The following is a 20,765-nucleotide window of genomic DNA, read 5'->3' as shown; positions in this document are numbered from 1 at the left end:
AAGCTTGGCTGGGGGGATGGGAGGAGCCGAGTTCAGCCAGGCAGGAGGGGCAAGATCAGAAGGGGCCTCTAGGTGAGCAAAGGGGCGGAACTAAGATACTAAGCATCCGTGAGCCGGCATCATCTGTGAGCCGGCATTCTTGGGGTGGGGAGATGAGGCATCACCCTTTGAGTCCACAACCCACAAGGACATGAGGGCAGGAAGGAAGAACCCAGAGGCAGGGCGTGTTGTCAACATGAGGTGCCCAAACCGAATTTCAGCTGTTCCTCCCTCCTGGTTTCCACCTCTCAGAATCAGCATCTCTGGTTATCATTTGTCCCGCGCTCTCCCGGGGAGCAAGTTATCCCCCTAAAGAGGCCCAGGATGTGGCTCACAAACTTCCTGCCCACATCCTCCCCGCTCAGCTCAGCAGCCCAGACCGGCAGTGGTTGGGAAGTTGTTCCGGAAAACTCCCCACCACACTACCCTGGGGAAACAGCACCTTGGAAAGAGGCCGGGCTCCTTGAAAGATCAGCAAGAATAAGACCCATATCTAACCTAAGTAGCAACGGGGGACTGTACACACAGGGACCACACCTGCATTTCCTATGCCCCGAGAACGTCTAGAAGGAAATATAAGACCCTGGCAACAAGGCTTGTCATTGGTGAGGGGTAACTGAGAAAAAGTTGAGGATGGGAAAGAGATTGGCACTGTGTACTTCCGGCCTCATGAACTTTCATAATGTGCATGTCCTTCTTTCATCAAGAAAAATAAGCAAGAACAGCGAATGACAGGAAGGAGCAGAATGGAAGCCCCCTAAGTCTTTAGGGAAATGGTGTAGGGGCTGGGTCTTAGGTTCAGCCGCAGGAGCAGTGAGGGTCTCACAGGCATCCTGACCTAATGCAGGTGGGACACAAAGGGGAAAACTGGCATGAAGAAAACACACCGAAGAATGAATAAAACTACTCTGGGAAATGAGTCCTTATGGCTGGTGAGGCCCTCAAAGGATTCAGCCACATGAAGGTCTACCAGAAGATGTTTTGCTGAAAGATGCCAGCTCCAGTCCTGGGAAGTTGGGATGTCTGAGTAAGGGGGGGCAAAGGCCAGGTCAGGCCACACATTTTAAGCCACTGTAACTCTTTAGATGTCTCTCTCAGGGCACCAGAGGGCCACTGGAGAGTCTTTTGCCTTTCCCACCTCACACACGTGTCAGTTGAGAGATACCATAATAAATTCCTAGACATATTTTGCTGAGTTTATAAAAGCACCTATAATTTCATTTTATCTATCTCTCAACTCTTGGCTGCTGCTGCTACTAAGTCGCTTCAGTCGTGTCTGACTCTGTGCGACCCCATAGATGGCAGCCCACCAGGCTCCACCATCCCTGGGATTCTCCAGGCAAGAACACTGGAGTGGGTTGCCATTTCCTTCTCCAGTGCATGAAAGTGAAAAGTGAAAGTGAAGTCGCTCAGTTGTGCCTGCCTCTTAGCGACTCCAGGGACTGCACCCACCAGGCTCCTCTGTCCATGGGATTGTCCAGGCGAGAGTACTGGAGTGGGGTGCCATTGCCTTCTCTGCTCAACTCTTAGACTCACAAATTAAAAATAAAAAGAATAAGTATACTTATTCCACCATTTTTAAGGGTTAAGAGTTTATACAACAATCAGATACATTATTTTAAAACCCCCAAGTATAGAAACCACTCCTTTCAGAAAATTTTCCAATTCTTAAATCTACTGATTCACAAAATTTTTGAGAGAACTTTTTCTGAGATCTTGGTTTGGATTTTTTTTTCAAAGTGGAACTGTGTATCTTAGAAAAGGTTTTCCCCTGAGAATGTTTCAAATAGATCTTCACTTCCCACAGAACATGTATTGAGTGCCTAAAAATTAACTCACACTCATTCAAACCTCAGAGTCAGAATGCACTTTCCTAAATCATTCTAACAAAGACATCAATGATGTCGAAACCCTGAACTGTGAAACAGAACTTCTGTTCTCTTTCTAACCTCATTATTAAAACAGATTTTTTAAGGTTTGTTCATAACAGGATTGCCATTTTCCATGCTGCCTACCGATTATAAACAGAAGTAATTTTAAAGCCAAACTAAAACTCTCTCTGAAATATTCAAGATGTATTACCATCTGGTTTTATATCAGCATTTGAGCAGGTCCAAAAATCACTACATTACCAAGGATTCCCAAAAATAGTTCATCTCCCTTTCAAAGCACATATTCCTCTCAAAATACTTTCAAAGACACAAACTTTGAAAACTCACCTAATTTTTCAGACTATACCAGACATCCATTTACATCATCCATTGTATGTCAGACATCCTGTATCCATACTTACATGTGTAAGTGATTTATCACCGATCACTCAGTAATACTAAACAAAGCTATTTTTATCATTGGGTCTTTTAGAAACTACTAATCTGTGAAAATAAAGTGTACCTGATTACTTGGAAGCTGGTAGGAAGTGAAGGATAATAGTCTTTATTTGCAAATGTACACACTGTGTAAAAATATGAATCTTTCCAGTCCTGAAAAAAGAGGCATCCCCAAACTTACATATATCCATCAGCCTCATTTCCAAACACAAAAGAGACAACAGCATCTCTCCAGAGGATGCTCAGCTCAAAATCAGCATGTACAATTAAAGAGGAAATGGCAGATAAGGAGACAAAGATGGGTTTCTAACTGAACCAGCCACAGAGCTCCAAGAAAGGCCCTTAGTAAGAGAATGGCCATAGGATTATCCAATTGTCTTAAATAGATTTCAATTGTTTATAAAATAAATAAGACCTAAATCTGGTATCTAAACAAATCTTTAGATGAAATTTATTTCTAAGAAATCTTTTGCTTCCCCCAACTTAAAAAAAAAAATTGCATTTTAGAAAATGTTTCTCAGTTTATTCATTCAACAATCTTGAATACTGATTTCCAAGTAAAAATGGATGTTCATCCTGCCCCGAAGAGTTTACCATCCAGTAGTAGCAAGAAGACGTGACAATAAATATCGTCCTCTTCTTCACCATGACTATCACCTCCTGGCAACACACACCACCACACTCACACACACCACACACATATGCACACACGGGCACACACACCACACTTCTCTGCCATCTCACAGCACTGCATTCCATAGCAGTTCTCTTTAAAATGTTAACTGGTTCAACCTGACCATTTCATTGGATACAACAGCTGTTCACCAAGCCAGCCTATTCCATTTTATCCCATCTCTCTGTCAACCACCTCCTTGCAGAATATTGAGGGCTCCTTCTGAGCCTTTTTAAAAAATACATTTACTGTGCTTTCTGAAACATACCATTTTCCTTTAAATACTAATTTAAACAATTTCAAAAGTCAGCTTATATTGCTTAATCTCTATTGACTTTCTTCCCCTTCAAAACTGTGAAAAGGATTGAGCGAAAGTCTATCAACATGTAAGTGATGTTTTAAAAGTTTTTAATATTTCATATTACAAATAGATTTAGGGAACTAAAGAATAAAACCAACAACCCTAACAATGCAGCCACAGACCACCTCGAAGGTCTAAAAGATAAAACACACACATGTGCACACACATTAAAGTTACTCTAGTTAAAATGAGAAAATACATAGTTTAGCTTTTACATTTTTTGGTTTAACTGTACCAAAACAAGTTGAAAGCAACTTGGGAACAAATTAATGTACCACAGAAAGCAACAAAAATCATGATGCCATGTATACCCCAATGCCAACATTTTATAGGCAAGAAGTTACAAGAGTTAAATTACTTGCTATAAAAAGGGGGTAAAATCATTTTAAAGAGAAACAGAACCCTTTTCATAAAGCAATATTATAAGTGCATATGCATTATGCAACAGTCTTTTCCTATTATAAGAAATGGAACAAAATTTTTAAGATAACCCAGCTGAACAGGCATAATATGGAAACCCAAAATTTCCTAACTTTTTTCTTATTCTGATTAAGCACATCAAATGTAGGATTCTTCTCCCAAAGGAAAAACTTGCTCAGTATTTCTCCACATTCAGGTCCTCATTCAAACAATCACATTATAAAGTCATAACAGCTCTATCAGTCAGAGTAACTATTACGCTGTTTGTAAATCACTTCCCTTCCTGCCATTCCTCTTTCTTTACATATGTAAATCACAGGGTCAGATTTGGAGCCCACCACCAGCCACCGCAACGAAATTATCCTCCAGGGATGTCAATAGGGCTGTTACTCTTGTTTCAGGATTTTTTTAAAAAAAGGAAGGAGTAGCTATTTTCAGGGATCAAAATTCCTCTTGATCAGATTTTTGGCTCACTGATAAATGCTTCTACCCTGAAATTATCCTTGGCTGCTAAATAAGTGGCAAAAAAAAAAAAAAAGCCAAGATGTGGTACAGTGTTTCCAAATAGATATTGCTTCAAGGAATATACACTGAGTTTTGCAAGGAACACTTGGTCAAATTCTAATATTCCCCCTTGGGAGCCAACACCAATTTCCAGCAGCAGCTCTAACTGTGCAGAATGGAATTTTAAAAACACACAGGGTAGTATATTCCAGCAAACACAGCCCTTCCTTCTCCTACTCTGCGGTTGTCACATGAGACACTTTGTATGATACTCATTACTTAGAGTATAAATCTGTTAAGGCCATAAATTAATCACAGAATGCATATCATACATTCTTTTTCCTAGCATTAAAAAGAAAAAAATCACTGTGGATTCCAGCAAGGTTGAGCTGAAGCTGAATGTCACTGCTTAAGCTTGCGAATCACTGCACATTAATAAGAATAAACAGCACATGCACATTTCTATAGGCTGCAAATGTTAGTAGAGAAAATGCATGTCATGGGGCTTCCTAACGGGGAAACTGGATTATCCATGGGCAGAAAGCGTTCAGTTTTCTTAGTTCTTCTCGATTATGATAAATATTTTTGTTTCCAAGGCCACTGAAAACTTGCAAGGGGATCCTCCCATTTTTGTTGCATTAAAATGTTCAGATGATTTTATTCTAAACCTCAGGCAAATATAATTCAGGGGTGGGGGTGGGGAGGAGAGGTTGTACTACAATATTACACTCATCTGGTAGCATGAGGTTCAAAATACCAGTCTCAAGGATATATATTTGTCACATGTCAGCCCAGGCTGAAGGCATCCACCAAGAGAATATTTTCACTATTTCAGCTGGCAGCCAGAATTGACTGCCACAAACGTGCATACTGATTAGAGCCTAGACTCCCAGTCTTCTTCTTAACTACCTCTCGCCTCTGCAGAGGAGAGAAGCCATTTTACTAATTTATAAGCATGTGACTATGTCACCATCGAAAAAAAATTTACTCATCAATAATAGTCAACTAAAAGCAAAAGTGCATCCCACAGGAGTCGAGAATAAAACCGACAACACCCATAAACTACATCGATCAGCAAGACTGAATACTCACTAAAGGCAGCCACCGCCAGGGCCAGTGTGACAATAATGGAGAACCAGGAGACCCACAACGCCTTCTTTCTGTAGTTCTGGGCTTCATGAGGTTTTAGCCGAGTGCTGCTTTCTAGTAAGCCTGACAAATACAAGGAGAAAAGGAAGTTAGGCATTTCCTTATTAAGAAACCCACAACTAGAGCTATATGTTCTTATCCAAGGATTATAAACCGACAGCCTGTGGGCCAAGATTGGGGGGGGGGGGGGGCTGTTAATTGAAATATAGTTGATTTATAATATTGTGCTAGTTTCAGTGTGCAGCAAAGTGAGTCAGTTATCCAAGAGGTGTTTTAGGAGAGTGGCATGGAAATCAAGCTTTGGGGCATCTCTTGAAAGATCGCTGGCTCAAGCGTATCTGGTTCATGTTCCCACAGGGAAATGCCAGCTGTCTTCTTTATAAAGGAGCCTGCCAGCCCACCAACCTCTGACCTGAGGACATATGACCCCAGCCATGCCCCTGCCCCTGTGTTAACTCCCTTGGCTCACTGACTCAAGCAGGTGCAGCTCCTTCTAACAAAGCCTTTCATTAAGAAAACAGCATGAATAGCCCACATCTGGTTGGGCTTTTGGGCTCCTCAACTGCAGCACCAATTTGCGTTGATCCACCATCCTGGCCGGTACTGGTGGACTGGGTTTTGCCCAAAGCAATGGGTCATGGAATACAAATGCCCTCGTGGCTCCCCTCATCAATTAACAGACGGACCGTTTCTCTTTAAACACAACTAACAGCCAGCTGACCTAAATTACATGCCATGTTTTCTTCTCTCCTCTTTCTGCTTTATAGCATCTATTCCTTTGTATCAAGCTTATGTCAAAAAATTCTCAGACTAAGTGGGGTAAACCTACTAAAACTAGGGGTCTCTTCCCAGGCATGCCACATACAATAAAAGGTTTGATTTCATCTCCTATGCTTTCGACACTGAGTCCTCAACAACAGAAATACAGGATGCCTCTGAGACAATGCCCAAGTTTCAACAGCCTTGAGTCAAAGTATAACATCAGTATGATCTTGATGGACATTTTTTCTTCTCCTTTGAAAAGAGATCATATACGGCATCTCTTAGTTGCATGGAGAACCAAATTCTCAGCCCAGCATCCCACTGGTGGCTCAAATGGTAAAGAATCTGCCTGCAATGTAGGAGACCTGGGCTCCATCCTCGGGTTGGGAAGATCTCCTGGAGGAGGGCATGGCAACTCACTTCAGTATTCTTGCCTGGAGAATCCCCATGGACAGAGGAGCCTGGCGGGCTACACTCCATGGGGTTGCAAACAGTCGGACACAACTGAGTGACTAAGCACACATTCCACATAAACAGGACACCATCTCTAGCCAAATAACCCATTATATACTTCGTAGAGGTGGAACAGCCTTATCACAACTGCTCCAAATGATAAAGAAACTGGTAGTCAGGGTTTAAGCACCCATGTGTAAAATACTACACAGCATGCAACAAATCACACTTACACATAGTGTAAGAAGGCATCTTCCCACTAGACTGACTGGGCACCACATTAAGCACTGGGCTACTGAGAACTGCATCATGTTTGAAATATAACAAGTTCAGTTCAGTTCCGTCACTTAGTCGTGTCCGACTCTTTGCAACCCCATGAATCGCAGCACGCCAGGCCTCCCTGTCCATCACCAACTCCAGGAGTTCACTCAGATTCATGTCCATTGAGTCAGTGATGCCATCCAGCCATCTCATCCTCTGTTGTCCCCTTCTCCTCCTGCCCCCAATCCCTCCCAGCATCAAAGTCTTTTCCAATGAGTCAACTCTTCGCATGAGGTGGCCAAAGTACTGGAGTTTCAGCTTTAGCATCATTCCTTCCAAAGAAGTCCCAGGGCTGATCTCCTTCAGAATGGACTGGTTGGATCTCCTTGCAGTCCAGGGACTCTCAAGAGTCTTCTCCAACACCACAGTTCCCAGTTCCCAGTTCCATTAACTACTCAGATCACAAGTCCTGAACAACAGGGAAAAGTCATGAAGCCTGGTTAGTGAGTCCAGTGTACAGCCGGATTTTTTAGTCATTGAAACCTGCAGACACATTTACAACCAAAAGGGAGATGAATTTGCAAAAGGTAGGTATAAACTCCATCACCTCACTGTAAAAATCTCACCAAACCTTCCTTTAAAAAATGCACTTGGACAGAAAAAAGAAAAACCTCCCATCACATTATGCCCTGGGTACAAATGATTTCAAACTGTCCCTTGGTCTACTTCTTTTTGTCCCTTTGCCTATTTCCCTAGCTGCTAAAAACACCCATTTTAATTTTCAACTGCAATCACCCTTGATTCCAGTTTAAGCTACAACCAAAAATATTATGCAGGTCCCACTGACTCCCTATAATTTATTTCCCTTTTCCCAAATGACACAGAAATCTTTCTTTCATCCTGGCCAATTGATTTTCAAGAGAAGTGAAGCTGTAACATTTAAGTACTGACTCAAGTAAGCAGTTCATTTGCTGGGTACTTTGACAGCAACAATCTCAAGAGGTTATCCACTGGGGGTGAAAAAACAAGGTTCCTTCTAGAAGACTTAATTTTCTAAGAGAAACAACCATGATCTGGGTTTCTGATTCCAACACATGACATTTATTTTTTCCTTCCAAAGCCAGCTGTTTCCAACAATGTGACTGGAGCTGACTGCACGGCCAGTGAACACACCTCACCCCTGAGGGGGCCAGCACTCCCCTTGGGGGAATGTGGGCTGCCAGCTCACCTGGACTGCACTGTCCTGCTAAGGTGGTGCAGGATTGCACCTAGTCAGCAGGATTCATAGTTCTTCCCCAGATCTGATCCTGTATGTGCTTCCCCATGAGACGTTTCACACTTTAAACACCGGAGTAAATGTAATGGAGACTGTCCAGGAAGGGAGAAACTTTCCCATTCCTATTCAACCTTCACTTGCTTCCTACTAGTTTTCCTTCCTAAAAACAGAGCTAAAACCTAGAGTGGATGACTCTCCACTCCTCAAAGGGAAGTGGGATATAATGATCTATGAAGACCTGGCTTATAAATGAATTGTCTGCACACAGGTTCCTCTACCTCCCCCCTCCAACCTGTGTTAGCTGCATGCACATGTGCAAGCCAGAGATGTGACGAGAATTTCTAAAATTTTCAGGAAGCTGTGTTTCAAAAGTATAAGAAAGGTAGCACAGCCTACAGAACCCAAGGCAGGTCTCACATTTGCACACATGGCTGGCTCCTACAAGAAAGAGGCCTTTAGTTGGCCTCCACCTTCAAATTGTTAATCTCACTCAAATTTCACCTATTTGTAATTTGGACCCTGGCATAAGGTAAGCATAAGTAAGCATAAGGGTTGTATTAATGGAGGACTGATACTGGGGTTGAGGAGATGCAAATATACACAGGGAGGTTGAAGCCATCAGTCATTTCCATGCTAGTATGAATTAGTTCCCCCGCTTTCTCCTAAGAACTGGTCATGCTTGGATTCTCAGAAAGAAGGGGAATATTCGTTAGATAGGAAGGCAGTAGAAAATGCTGAAGCAGATAACACTCTTAGGGCCCTAAGCCTTGGGGCAGAATGATGGGAAACACTTGTGGGGAGAAGAGTGGGCATTGAAAGGGAGGGTGTGGAAATGCCTAAGACAAACTTGGCCTATGTTTTGTTTGTTTTAGTCAGTATTGGACCGCAAAGCTCTTGCTCCCTGAACTACAAGGCTCAACCAAATGGCACTGCAGTTACTGACAATATGAGCTAGCTAGGTTTCTGGGAACCAGCCACATCACTTCTATGGGGGAAAAAAAAAAAAAAAACCTCTAAAGTTCCCGAACACTAGATTTTTATAAGCAAGCCTTTGATCAAAGTTAGATTGAGACTGTTAACAGGGTCCTGACAGCTCAGAAGGAATTTATGGCAAGAGAGAAGGCCAAATATGGGTACAGAACCAGGAGTCCACCCTCCCACACACCCATAGGTAGGTATTTAGGTTTAGAACACAAGCAAGCCAGGCATGATGTAGAGATACATAGCAGGCAGCTGCCGAGGCCTCCTCCTCTCCAAAGCCTCTCACTATTAGGAAAAATATAGCAGTAGTAGCAATCGAACCATTCCCAAGGGATACAAAAAAAAAAAAAAATCGATATTGAAAAGATGCAGCCCCATAAGAAAAAATGACACAAAAATATTTTAAGAAACCTCCCTAGATAAGCTTCTGATTTATTTAATAGAAACGACTCATTCAGCATTAACTCTTGGCTACCAGGAACGGGTCAAACAGAATAATGTCACACTGACTTTCAGCTTTCAAGGCCACACCAAGCCGGGTTCTTTGGGGGACAGGACTCAACAGACTGGCAGTGTGTGACAGCAGCGCTTTTACACAGTGACAGTTTATGAACAGTGAATGCTTTCATGCAATAACATAATGGAAAATAAAATTCAGTTGACCAGTGAAAAATAACCTTAAGAATGAATTTAGACGGGCTTTTCACGCTTGAGCCCAAGCTACAAAATGACACTAAATATTAACTTGCCCTAGCACGTTTTTCCCCTCCTATCCTTTTGTGAGATAGGGAGAAATAGGCCAGCTTGATACAGAAGACCTGCAATGTTACAAAAATAAGCCCATCCCAGAGTTCGGTCTTTCTTCAATACAAAAATTTTAAATTCTACAGCATCAGTTGCAGAGAGAAAGGTAATTAACACGATCTACAATAAAAATGATAGATTTTGTTGGGTGCTTGTGATGTCACCCATCATCAGCTCGAAAATGATAATCGAGTTAGGTGAGAATAGGAGGAGAAACTGCAACATAGGTGCGGAACTCGTTGCAACCGGAGTGGCTCCAGTTCTCGCCCGAGCATCCCTGCCGATTCTCTGGGAATTGCCGCTTCCATGTCATTCTGTTTTTCACATGCTACAGTTTAAAATTTCTAAGGAATGAGATCGTGCCTCCGAACACTAAACCGGAATAAAAATGTACAGGAGATACCAAGAATATACAGAAACCTGCTAAGACTGAAATATACAAATCCGCCACAGCCAACAAAATAAGGCTTCCAAGAACAGGGGGTGGAGGTGGCGACGAGCCGCTCCCCCCTGAGCGGCCGGCTGTCAGAATCCCGTTTCGGCCACTAACCGGTTTTAGCAGAGCCATTGAGTCTTTTTGAGGGGGCCGATTTGGATTCGATTCTGCAAGAAACAAAAAAGGTACAGACGTGGCCAAGAAGCGGGCTGAAAGGGAACTAGGGAGGGGAAAAAAGAGAAATGTAGGAGATAGACATAGGAATGAATAGGGCAGTCTCTCGCGTTTTATGTGGGCAATTCAAAGGGGTAACCGGCTATCTGTCGGAGGGTCGGGCTTGGCCTCCTGGGATAGGGACGTTTGCCAGCATCCAGGGATTTTGAAGGGGCTGGGATGCGCGCTCCGAGAACCACCAGGTTCCAGCGGCATCCATCCAGGATCAGTGGTCCAAATCCAAGTGTCCCAGTCCTCTGTATCGGCAGACAGCGGGGCAGCGACCCACGATAAACTGGGTCTCTAGTAAATGAGGGTCGGAGGTCACCCGACTCCCCTTCGCCGGGGCAGTCGCCCCTCGAAGCTGAATCCGCATAAGTTAGTTCTCCCTGGTTAACCCACGGAGCCGAACGGGGTTTGGGAAGGAGCATGCTCTGAGCTCAGGACCCTCCCAACTGAGCGCGACCCGCAGTCAACCGGGAGCGCTCGGCTCGGAAAGCGGAGGGGGGTAAAAAAAATCACACACACACACACGCCTCCAGGAAACTTTTCCAGTGGGCGCTGGAGGAGCCAAGGCTGGCCGAGAGGAGGGTGCGGGCCCCGGCGGGGTCTCCCAGGAGGCAGTCGGGTTCTCGGGTTCCGGCGGAGGCGCCGCGACTCGGGCGGTGCCGGCCGCGGAAGGTGGGGCTGCCGCCCTCTGCTCTGCACGCTTTCGCGGGAAGTCGGAGCTCCGCGCCCCAGCGCGCTCCGAGGCGCCGAGCCCGGCCCCACCCGCCAGCGGAAAGGCGGGCCCCGAGCAGCGGCTCCTCATCGCGCCCGCCCGGCCGGGGAAAGGGGCCGGGCCAGGGGAAGGGGCCCGGGGCGGCGCGCGCTCACCTCGGTCCTCCAGCCCGTCGCTGAACTGGCCGCTCTCGCTGATACGCAGCTGCCGCTCCTCCTCGGGCTGCGGCGGCTCGCGCGCCGGGGAGCTCAGCGGGCCGGAGGCGGTGGCCAAGGGCGCGTGGCCCCTGGGCGGCGGCGGGACTGCGGGACCCGGGGTGCCGCGGCGCTCGCTGCCCGCGGCCGTCTCCATGGCGCGGGGCGGCGGGTCCGGGCGGCGACGACGAGCGCGGCGGGGACTCGAGTTAGAAGTGCGAGGCGCCGCGGCTGGGAGCGGGCGGAGGGACGGACCGACCGCGCGGGCGCCGCGGAGTGGAGGTGCGGCGGCGGCAGGGGGCGGGGGGGTGTGCGGGAGCCGCGCGGCTCGCGTGGCCGGTGGCAGAGACTCGGGCCCAGCAGCAGCTGCCGCGCTCCGCCCCCGGGGGCAGGTGCGTGCGGCAGGGACCCGCCCCGAGGCCCCGGCGCCGGAGCCCGCGCCCCGAGGCCGGTGGGGAGGGAGGGATCCGGCCAGGCCTGAAGCCCGGAGGCTCGGGGGTGTGGGCTGGGCTACCGGGAAAGCCGGGACCGGCAGAAACCCGGGCAGGGCCTGCTGAGGGTGTGATGGGAGACCCGCCCCACTCGTGCCGCGGGATGGTGAGCAGAGGAGATCGCCTCGGACCCGCTTCCTTTACTGTCCGAGAAGGCTGTGCCCGCGCTTGGTTAGGAAAGCGGTCAGCGCCCTAATGTGGCACCCTTCTCTGGCGCTGCACGGGCTTCACAGACTAAGCAGGGTCTCCTGCCTGGGCTGCCATCCTCATCGCCCATCTCAGGAGAACGAGGTTCACCTGCCTCCACCCCCACCGGTGTTGGGTCGTCTTCTAAGAGCGTCGATTACCCTCCACACCAACTTAAAGAGACCGGGTGTCTTAGGACCACAGGGCGTTCTGTAGAAGTTTGGACCCTAACCGCGCCCCACCACCACCACCACTACCACTGAGACTGCCCTTGGACCGTGGATCCAGCCTGTCCGCCACCAGCTATTTCCTCTCTGAGTAGCCAAGTCTTGCTGATACTTTAGGCTTCAGATCGAAGCCTCCCTCCTACTGGAAGCCCTCCGCTGGCTTCCTTGGCGCGGCCAGCTGTTCCCTCCTCTAACCGCGCGGAGCTCGACCCCTGGCGAGCGGTCCGGCTCGTCTCCGCAGCGAACCAACGAGGTGGGTGCACCCTGGGACCCACGCCCTGTGGTGTAACCCGGAGAGGTGCCAAAGGGGACCGGCCATTATTCAGATTCGGCTTGAATATAATATCCGTATCCAGATTCACAAAGATAGATTTCTTCTTCCTATGTATATCATCAGTCTTAAGATTTAATGAGTCTTCTAAAATGCCAATTCCTTATTTAAAGCCTGCCTACTCTGGGGGAGGGCACCCTGTTTTTTGAAGAGTAACCAGTTTCTCATTCTCGGTTTGCCTGCGATGGAAATCCGAGTGGGATTAAAATACCTTTGTCGTGCAGTGGAAATATCACTAGCACTGGGAAGAGGGTCTCATTTTGTTGCTGCCGTTGGGATGGGTTGAGAATATCTGAGTTGACCTTGGCCAATTTACTTTACCTTTTTTAAACAATAACTACAAACTTTAAGAGGTGGACAAGGGCATTTCAAAGGCCCCTTCTTGCTAGGAAAGGGGGAAATGGAGGGGGGAGAAGAAAAACGCTATGATTATTTGAGCACACACACAAAAATAAATAAACTTTACCCACTGGTCTTGCTTCTGTCTTCTGAGGCGCTTCGCTGATGGCTCGGTTGGTAAAGAATCTGCCCGCAATGCGGGAGACCTGGGTTTGATCCCTGGGTTGGGAAGATCCCCTGGAGAAGGGAAAGGCTACCCACTCCAGTATTCTGGCCCAGAGAATTCCGAGGACTAAAGAGTTGGTGAGACTGAGCGACCTCTAATTTGGGGCTTCCCTGACAGCTCAGTTGGTAAATAATCTGTCTGTAATGCAGGAGACTCAGGTTCGATTCTTAGGTTGGGAAGATCTGCTTGCGAAAGGAAACACTACCCACTGCAGTATTCTAGCCTGGAGAATTCCATGGACTCATATTCCATGGGGTCGCAAAGAGTCGGATAGACTGAGTGACTTTCACTTTCACTCTGAGGTAAACAGCCTTCAGGTATTTGCAGACACCTCTTACTCCCTCCCACCCAGACTTTTCCTCCGGGTTTTCCCATTTAATTCCTGTCACTAGCTCACAAACATTAGAATCACCTGGGGAGTTTACCAACAAAAATACTCCCTCCCCATTTTTAACCCATCTGGAGAAGTTTTTTCTTTTTTAAATTTATTTAAATACTGACTCCTTGTTATTTGAGATTCTGATTCAGTAGATCTGGGATCTGGCTGAGAATATTCATTTAAATAATACAAATTCTAATGTAGATGATTTGCTGTACGACCACCTTTGAGAATCTGTCTAACTGCCCTCCATAATCTTGACTAACCTGCCCCCTACTCACTCATCATCTCTCCCCACCTCCTCCCTCTCCCTCCTTCCCTCTGTCAGAAACACACCCAAGATCTGTGTTTTCTCAAAGGATAAAGTATCATTGTTCTTTCCTCTGGTCCCTCAATTGGTTCTCTAGTCCATCACATCACAACTGTAATGTGCAATTGAACACCCAAGATTCTTGTTAAAATGCAGATTCTAAATCTGTCTGGGGTACAGGCTAAAATTTCTAACAAACCCCCAGACACTGCTGAAGCCGCTGGTCTGAAGACCACACTCTCAAAGCAAGGATCCAGGAGTTATTTATTATTCATGGGATAAATATATTTCCTTCAAGTTGCAGCTGCCCTGGCTCAATAAGCCGTTCTTGTCTCCTCCAGAAAGATTTCTCTGACTCCAGCTCTCCCCGGGCTCTCCTTTTTGCGGACTGTAAGTGTTTAATAACTCACTGCTGATGCAAGCAGGGGATGTGGTGCGTGCCTGATTCCTATCTTCACTCACCCACATCTACCTGGGGGAACAATCTCTGCTGACTGACTGGGAGATAATATTAGCTTACATTCTGGAGCATGTACTGTGTGCCAGGCACCTCACTAAGTGTTTTACATGAATTGTTTCCATCCCTTTACTACTCTCCTCATTTTACAAAGGAAGATATCAAGGCAAATCTCCTGTTTAAAAAACTATACTCCAATAAAAGTTAATTAAAAAAAAAAAAAGATGGTAAGTCTCCTGTTAAACTCTAGCACTACAGCCCAGAACAGTACCGCCCCCTAGGGGGTATTTTGGAAATTTACAGATGCTTTAATTGAGTCTAACAAGGGGCAGAGGGAAGTGGCATTTAAGTGGAGGGTGGAGGAGGTTGCAGGACCTGCCAGGCCAGGATTTTGCAACACAGTGATTGTTTGTGTCCTGCATGGGCTTCATATGTCAGATTGGACTTTTGGGGCAGTTAAAATATGCTTCTATTACATTAGAACTTCAACTCTGTTTTCCATATAAGCAAAATATTTTTGCACCACTTGAATACACAGTGCATTTTCTGTAAATGCAACTACTGTATAAATCTAGGGAAGACTACTTTGTTCACTGTTTTGAAAAATCAGGACAATGACACCAGTCCCACTCATGGCTTGTGAGTCAGCAATCAATACATCAGCACCTGTCAAATGCGTAACTGTCACAGGCCCAGTAATTCCAAACATGTATCTAAATATTTTTATTTAGCTCTAACCTCAAAATGTCAAAAATAAAGAAAAAGTGTTAATAATATACCAGAGTCTTGTCTTACGGCTCTTAAATTTAAATGGGTATAAATACCTAACTACAGAGTTTTGTGAAGAGAATGCACTGGCCATAGCAAACACCCTCTTCCAACAGCACAAGAGACAACTCTACACATGGACATCACCAGATGGTCACTACAGAAATCAGATTGACTATACTCTTTGCAGCCAAAGATGGAGAAGCTCTATATGGTCAGCAAAAACAAGACCGGGACCAGACTGTGGCTCAGATCATGAACTCTTTATTGCCAAATTCAGACTTAAATTGAAGAAAGTAGGGGAAACCACTAGACCATTCAGGTGTGACCTAAATCAAATCCCTTACGATTATACAGTGGAAGTGAGAAATAGATTCAAAGGATTAGGTCTATTAGAGTACCTGAAGAACTATGGATTGAGGTTCATGACTTTGTACAGGAGGCAGTGATCAAAACCATCCCCAAGAAAAATAAATGCAAAAAGGCAAAATGGTTGTCTGAAGAGGCCTTATAAATAGCTGAGAAAGGAAAAGAAGTGAAAGGCATAGGAGAAAAGGAAAGATATACCCATCGGAATGCAGAGTTCCAAATAGCAAGGAGAGATAAGAAAGCCTTCCTTCCAAAGAAATAAAGGAAAATATTAGAATGGGAAAGACTAGAGATCTCTTCAAGAAAACTAGAGATACCAAGGGAATATTTTATGCAAAGATGGGCACAATAAAGGACAGAAATGGTATGAACATAACAGAAGCAGAAGATGTTAAGAGGTGGCAAGAATACACAGAAGAACTATACAAAAAAGATCTTCATGACCCAGATAACCATGATGGTGTGATCACTTACCTAGAGCCAGACACCTTGGAGTGCAAAGTCAAGTGGACCTTAGGAAGCATCACTATGAACAAAGCTAGTGGAGGTGATGAAATTTCAGTTGAGCTCATTCAAATCCTGAAAGATGATGCTATGAAAGTGCTACACTCAATATGCCAGCCAATTTGGAAAACTGAGCAAGGGCCACAGGACTGGAAGGGCAATGCCAAAGGAAGTTCAAACTACAGTACAACTGCACTCATTTCATATGCTAGCAAAGTAATGCTCAAAATTCTCCAAGCTAGGCTTCAACAGTACATGAACTGTGAGCTTCTAGATGTTCAAGCTAGTTTTAGAAGAGGCAGAGGAACCAGAGATTAAATTGCCAACATCCATTGGATCATAGAAAAAAAACAAGAGAATTCCAGAAAAACAGCTGTTTTTGCTTCATTGACTAAAGCCTTTGACTATGTGGATCATAACAAACTGTAGAAAATTCTTAAAGAGATGGGAATACCAGACCACCTTACCTGCCTCCTGAGAAACCTATATGCAGGTCAAGAAGCGACTGGACATAGAACAACGAACTGGTTCCAAATTGGGAAAGGAGTACATCAGGGCTGTATACTGTTGAAGGAGGAAAGGAATAGGCTGAGCTGACACCATCTTGAAAAAGAAGGAAATTCCATCTTACATTCCCAGTGAACTTTGGACTATATGTCTGGTAGCAATGGAGATCACATACCTACGGCTGAACAGGCCTCCTGGACTGATAGACACCAGATTCCATACTAAGATTTCCCTTCGCCATAAAGAATGTAATAATCCCCTATGTAGTCAATCACCTTTGCAATCTTTATGGCACCCACTGGTGTGGGTTACAATGTATAGCCAGCTGACCCTTCTGATTATGAGTCATGGCTATAACCTGATTGTATCTCCCTTTAACATTTTCCAGTCTAGATTTAAGGAATTTGGGGATGTGGACTTGAGAACTTACACCTAAGGTATATAAGGTTTTCACAAAAGTTGGTTGGGGTCCCTGGCTAAAGAATAAACTCTGCCTCAGACCCACCGATGTAACAAACTGCACTCCACTATCCACACTGTCCTGAGTGAGTCTGTTTCCCTTGGCTTTAACACTGTCACCCTGCTTATTTAACTTAAATGTCGAGTACATCATGCGAAATGTCGGGCTAGATGAAGCATAAACCAGAATCAAGATTGCCGGAAGAAATATCAATAACCTCAGATATGCAGATGACACCACCCTTATGGCAGAAAGCAAAGAGGAACTAAAGAGCCTCTTGATGAAGGCAAGAGAAGAGAGTGAAAAAGCTGGCTTAAAACTCAGCATTCAGAAAACGAAGATCATGGCAACCAGTCCCATAGCTTCATGACAAACAGATGAGGAAACAATGGAAACAGTGACAGACTTTATTTTCTTGGATTCCAAAATCACTGCAGATGGTGACTGCATCCATGAAATTAAAAGATGCTTGTTCCTTGGAAGAAAAGCTGTGACAAACGTAGACAGTATATTAAAAAGCAGAGACATAACTTTGCCGACAAAGGTCTGTCTGGTCAAAGCTATGGTTTTTCTAGAAGTTATGTATGGATGTGAGAGTTGGACCATAAAGAAGGCTGAGCACTGAAGAATTGATGCTTCTGAGTTGTGGTGTTAGAGAAGACTCTTGAGAGTCCCTTGGACTGCAAGGAGATCAACCAGTCAATCCTAAAGAAAATCAACCCTGAATATTCATTGGAGAGATTGATGCTGAAGCGGATGCTCCAATACTTTGGCCCCCTGATGTGAAGAGCTGACTCATTAGAAAAGACCCTGATGCCGGAAAACATTGAAGGCAGGAGAAGTGGATCACAGAGGATGAGATGGTTGGATGGTATCACCGACTCAATGGACATGATTTTGAGCAAGCTCCAGGAGATGGTGATGGACAGGGAAACCTGGGGTGCTGCAGTCCATGGGGTCACAAAGAGTCGTACACAACTGAGCAACTGAACCGAACTGATCTAACTACTATGTTTTGACTTCTGATGCAGATATGAGCATTTACAAAAGCAAATACATGTTAAATATTATTTTACTTCTTTTTTATAATTTGTCATTATATTGATGTTAAACTATGTGTAGAGGTACTATGCATTCTATTTCATGATCAAAATGGTAACTAATACAAAATAACTTACAATAATATAATAATTTAACTTATATGCAGAGTACATCATGAGAAATGCTGGGCTGGAGGAAGCACAAGCTAGAATCAAGATTGCTGGGAGAAATATCAATAACCTCAGATATGCAGATGACACTACCCTTACGGCAGAAAGTGAAGAAGAACTAAAGAGCCTCTTGATGAAAATGAAAAAGGACAGTGAAAAAGTTGGCTTAAAGCTCAACATTCAGAAAACTAAGATCATGGCATCCAGTCCCATCACTTCATGGGAAATAGATGGGGAAACAGTGGAAACAGTGGCTGACTCTATTTTTCTGGGCTCCAAAATCACTGTAGATGGTGATTGCAGCCATGAAATTAAAAGACTCATACTCCTTGGAGGGAAAGTTATGAACAAACTAGATAGCATATTAAAAAGCAGAGACATTACTTTGTCAACAAAGGTCCGTCTAGTCAAGGCTATGGTTTTTCCAGTAGTCATGTATGGATGTGAGTGTTGGACTATAAAGAAAGCTGAGCGCCGAAGAATTGGTGCTTTTGAACTGTGGTGTTGGAGAAGACTCTTGAGAGTCCCTTGGACTGCAAGGAGATCCAACCAGTCCATCCTAAAGGAAATTAGTCCTGGGTGTTCATTGGAAGGACTGATGTTGAAGCTGAAACTCCAATATTTTGGCCACCTGATGTGAAGAGCTGACTCATTTGAAAAGACCCTGATGTTGGGAAAGATTGAGGGTAGGAAGAGAAGGGGATGACAGAGGATGAGATGGTTAGACGGCATCACCGACTCAATGGACGTGAGTTTGGGTAAATTCCAGGAGTTGGTGATGGACAGGAAGGTCTGGCGTGCGGCGGTTCATGGGGTCGCAAAGAGTCAGACATGACTGAGTAACTGAACTGAACTGAACTGTTATAAAAGGGAAGGCTTAACTGTCACAGCCAAGAGGAACCTAAGGAGACATGACAATTAAGTGCATTATTTCCTAGATGGGAACCTGGGACAGAAAAAGAATATTAGGTTAAATTCTAAAACAACTGGGGCCTTAGTTAATAATACTGTATCAATTTGTTGTTGTTCAGTCACTAAATTGTGTCTGATTATTTGTGACCCCATGGACTGTAGCATGCTAGCCTCCTCTGTCCTCCACTATCTCCTGGAGTCTGCTCAAATTCATATCCAAATGTATCAGTTATACTTCACTAATTAAAGCAATGTACCATGCTAACATAAGACGTCAATAATAGGGGAAACGGAGTACAGGGTTTATGGCAACTTGCTATACTATCTTCTCATTTTTCCTGAAATCTATCAAAAAAATCTATCCTAAAAATTAAAGTCTACTTTAAAAAAAAATAAAGTGGGGGGAGATGAGAAGGCTTGAGTCTGAGAGGTAGACATCCTAACCTTCAATTTTGCCCATTGCTGAAGCGAAACCATGGAAAGGCAAAGTACATGAGGTACTTTAATAATACTTTAAAGTTTCTTGGAAATTTTAATATGGTCATCAGGAGTACAATGTTCATGAATAATGGTGAGAAAGGATTTTGTTGTTCGACTCTTTGCAACACCATGGATTGCAGCATGCAGGCTTCCTTGTCCTTCACCGTGTCCCACAGTGTGCTCAAACTCATGTCCATTGAGTCAGTGATGCCATCCAACCAACTCATCCTCTGTAGTCCCCTTCTCCTCGCCTTCAGTCTTTCCCAGCATCAGGGTCTTTTCCAATGAGTCAGTTTTTCACATCAGGTGGCCAAAATATTGGAGCTTCAGCTTCAGCGGCAGTCTTTCCAATGAATATTTAAGACTCATTTCCTTTAGGATTGACTGTTTTGATCTCCTTGCAGCCCAAGGGATTCTCAACAGTCTTCTCCAACACCACATTTTGAAAGCATCAATTCTTTGGTACTCAGCCAAGAATTAAACTAATAGTCACAATTTTAATCCAGTCCCACTAGCTTTTCCTGGGACTTGTTAGTATATTTAAGGATTTTGGAAGTTTTGTGAATCTTGTGAAATCTCAAATTCTTAGAACAGGGCTTCCACCAGGACACTCTGGAAAGTCACATTTGGGTAAAAGCACATGAACCTGACTACTGAAATACACAGATTGAGTGGTGTCTTTTTTTGTTATTTATTCCCTTTTACATGTTCAATACAGGTATGCCTCATTTGGGGGCTTTTCTGGTGGCTCAGATGGTAAAGAATCTGCCTTCAATGCAGAAGACCTGGATTTGATCCCTGGGTCAGGAAGATCCCCTGGAGAAGAGCATAGCAACCCACTCCAGTATTCTTGCCTGGAGAATCCCACAGAGGAGCCTGGCAGGCTACACTCCATGGGATGGAAAAGAGTCTGACACAACTGAGTGACTTTTACATCACATGCCTCATTCTATTGTAGATAGCATTTTTTTAAAAACTGAAGGTTTGTGGCAATCCTGCATTTAGCAAGTCTGCATGCTAAGTCACTTCAG

General features: G+C 44.7%; 1 protein-coding gene across 1 annotated transcript in view; it reads right to left on the bottom strand.

Annotated features, from left to right (window-relative positions):
- Positions 1-11,734, bottom strand: part of TMEM163 (transmembrane protein 163) — a 276,084-nt gene extending 264,350 nt beyond the window's left edge. Inside the window, exons 1-2 of the mRNA XM_052635877.1 lie at positions 11,539-11,734; positions 5,420-5,539 (exon numbers count right to left, since the gene is read on the bottom strand). Coding sequence (XP_052491837.1) covers positions 5,420-5,539; positions 11,539-11,734 — 316 coding nt within the window. The remainder of the gene's footprint in view (positions 1-5,419; positions 5,540-11,538) is intronic.
- Positions 11,735-20,765: the final 9,031 nt, after the last annotated feature.

The sequence above is a fragment of the Budorcas taxicolor genome, chromosome 2 (assembly GCF_023091745.1).
Source record: "Budorcas taxicolor isolate Tak-1 chromosome 2, Takin1.1, whole genome shotgun sequence".
Lineage (NCBI taxonomy): Eukaryota > Metazoa > Chordata > Mammalia > Artiodactyla > Bovidae > Budorcas > Budorcas taxicolor.
The sequence above is the reverse complement of the archived record's forward strand: the minus strand, read 5'-3'. Positions and strand labels throughout refer to the sequence as shown.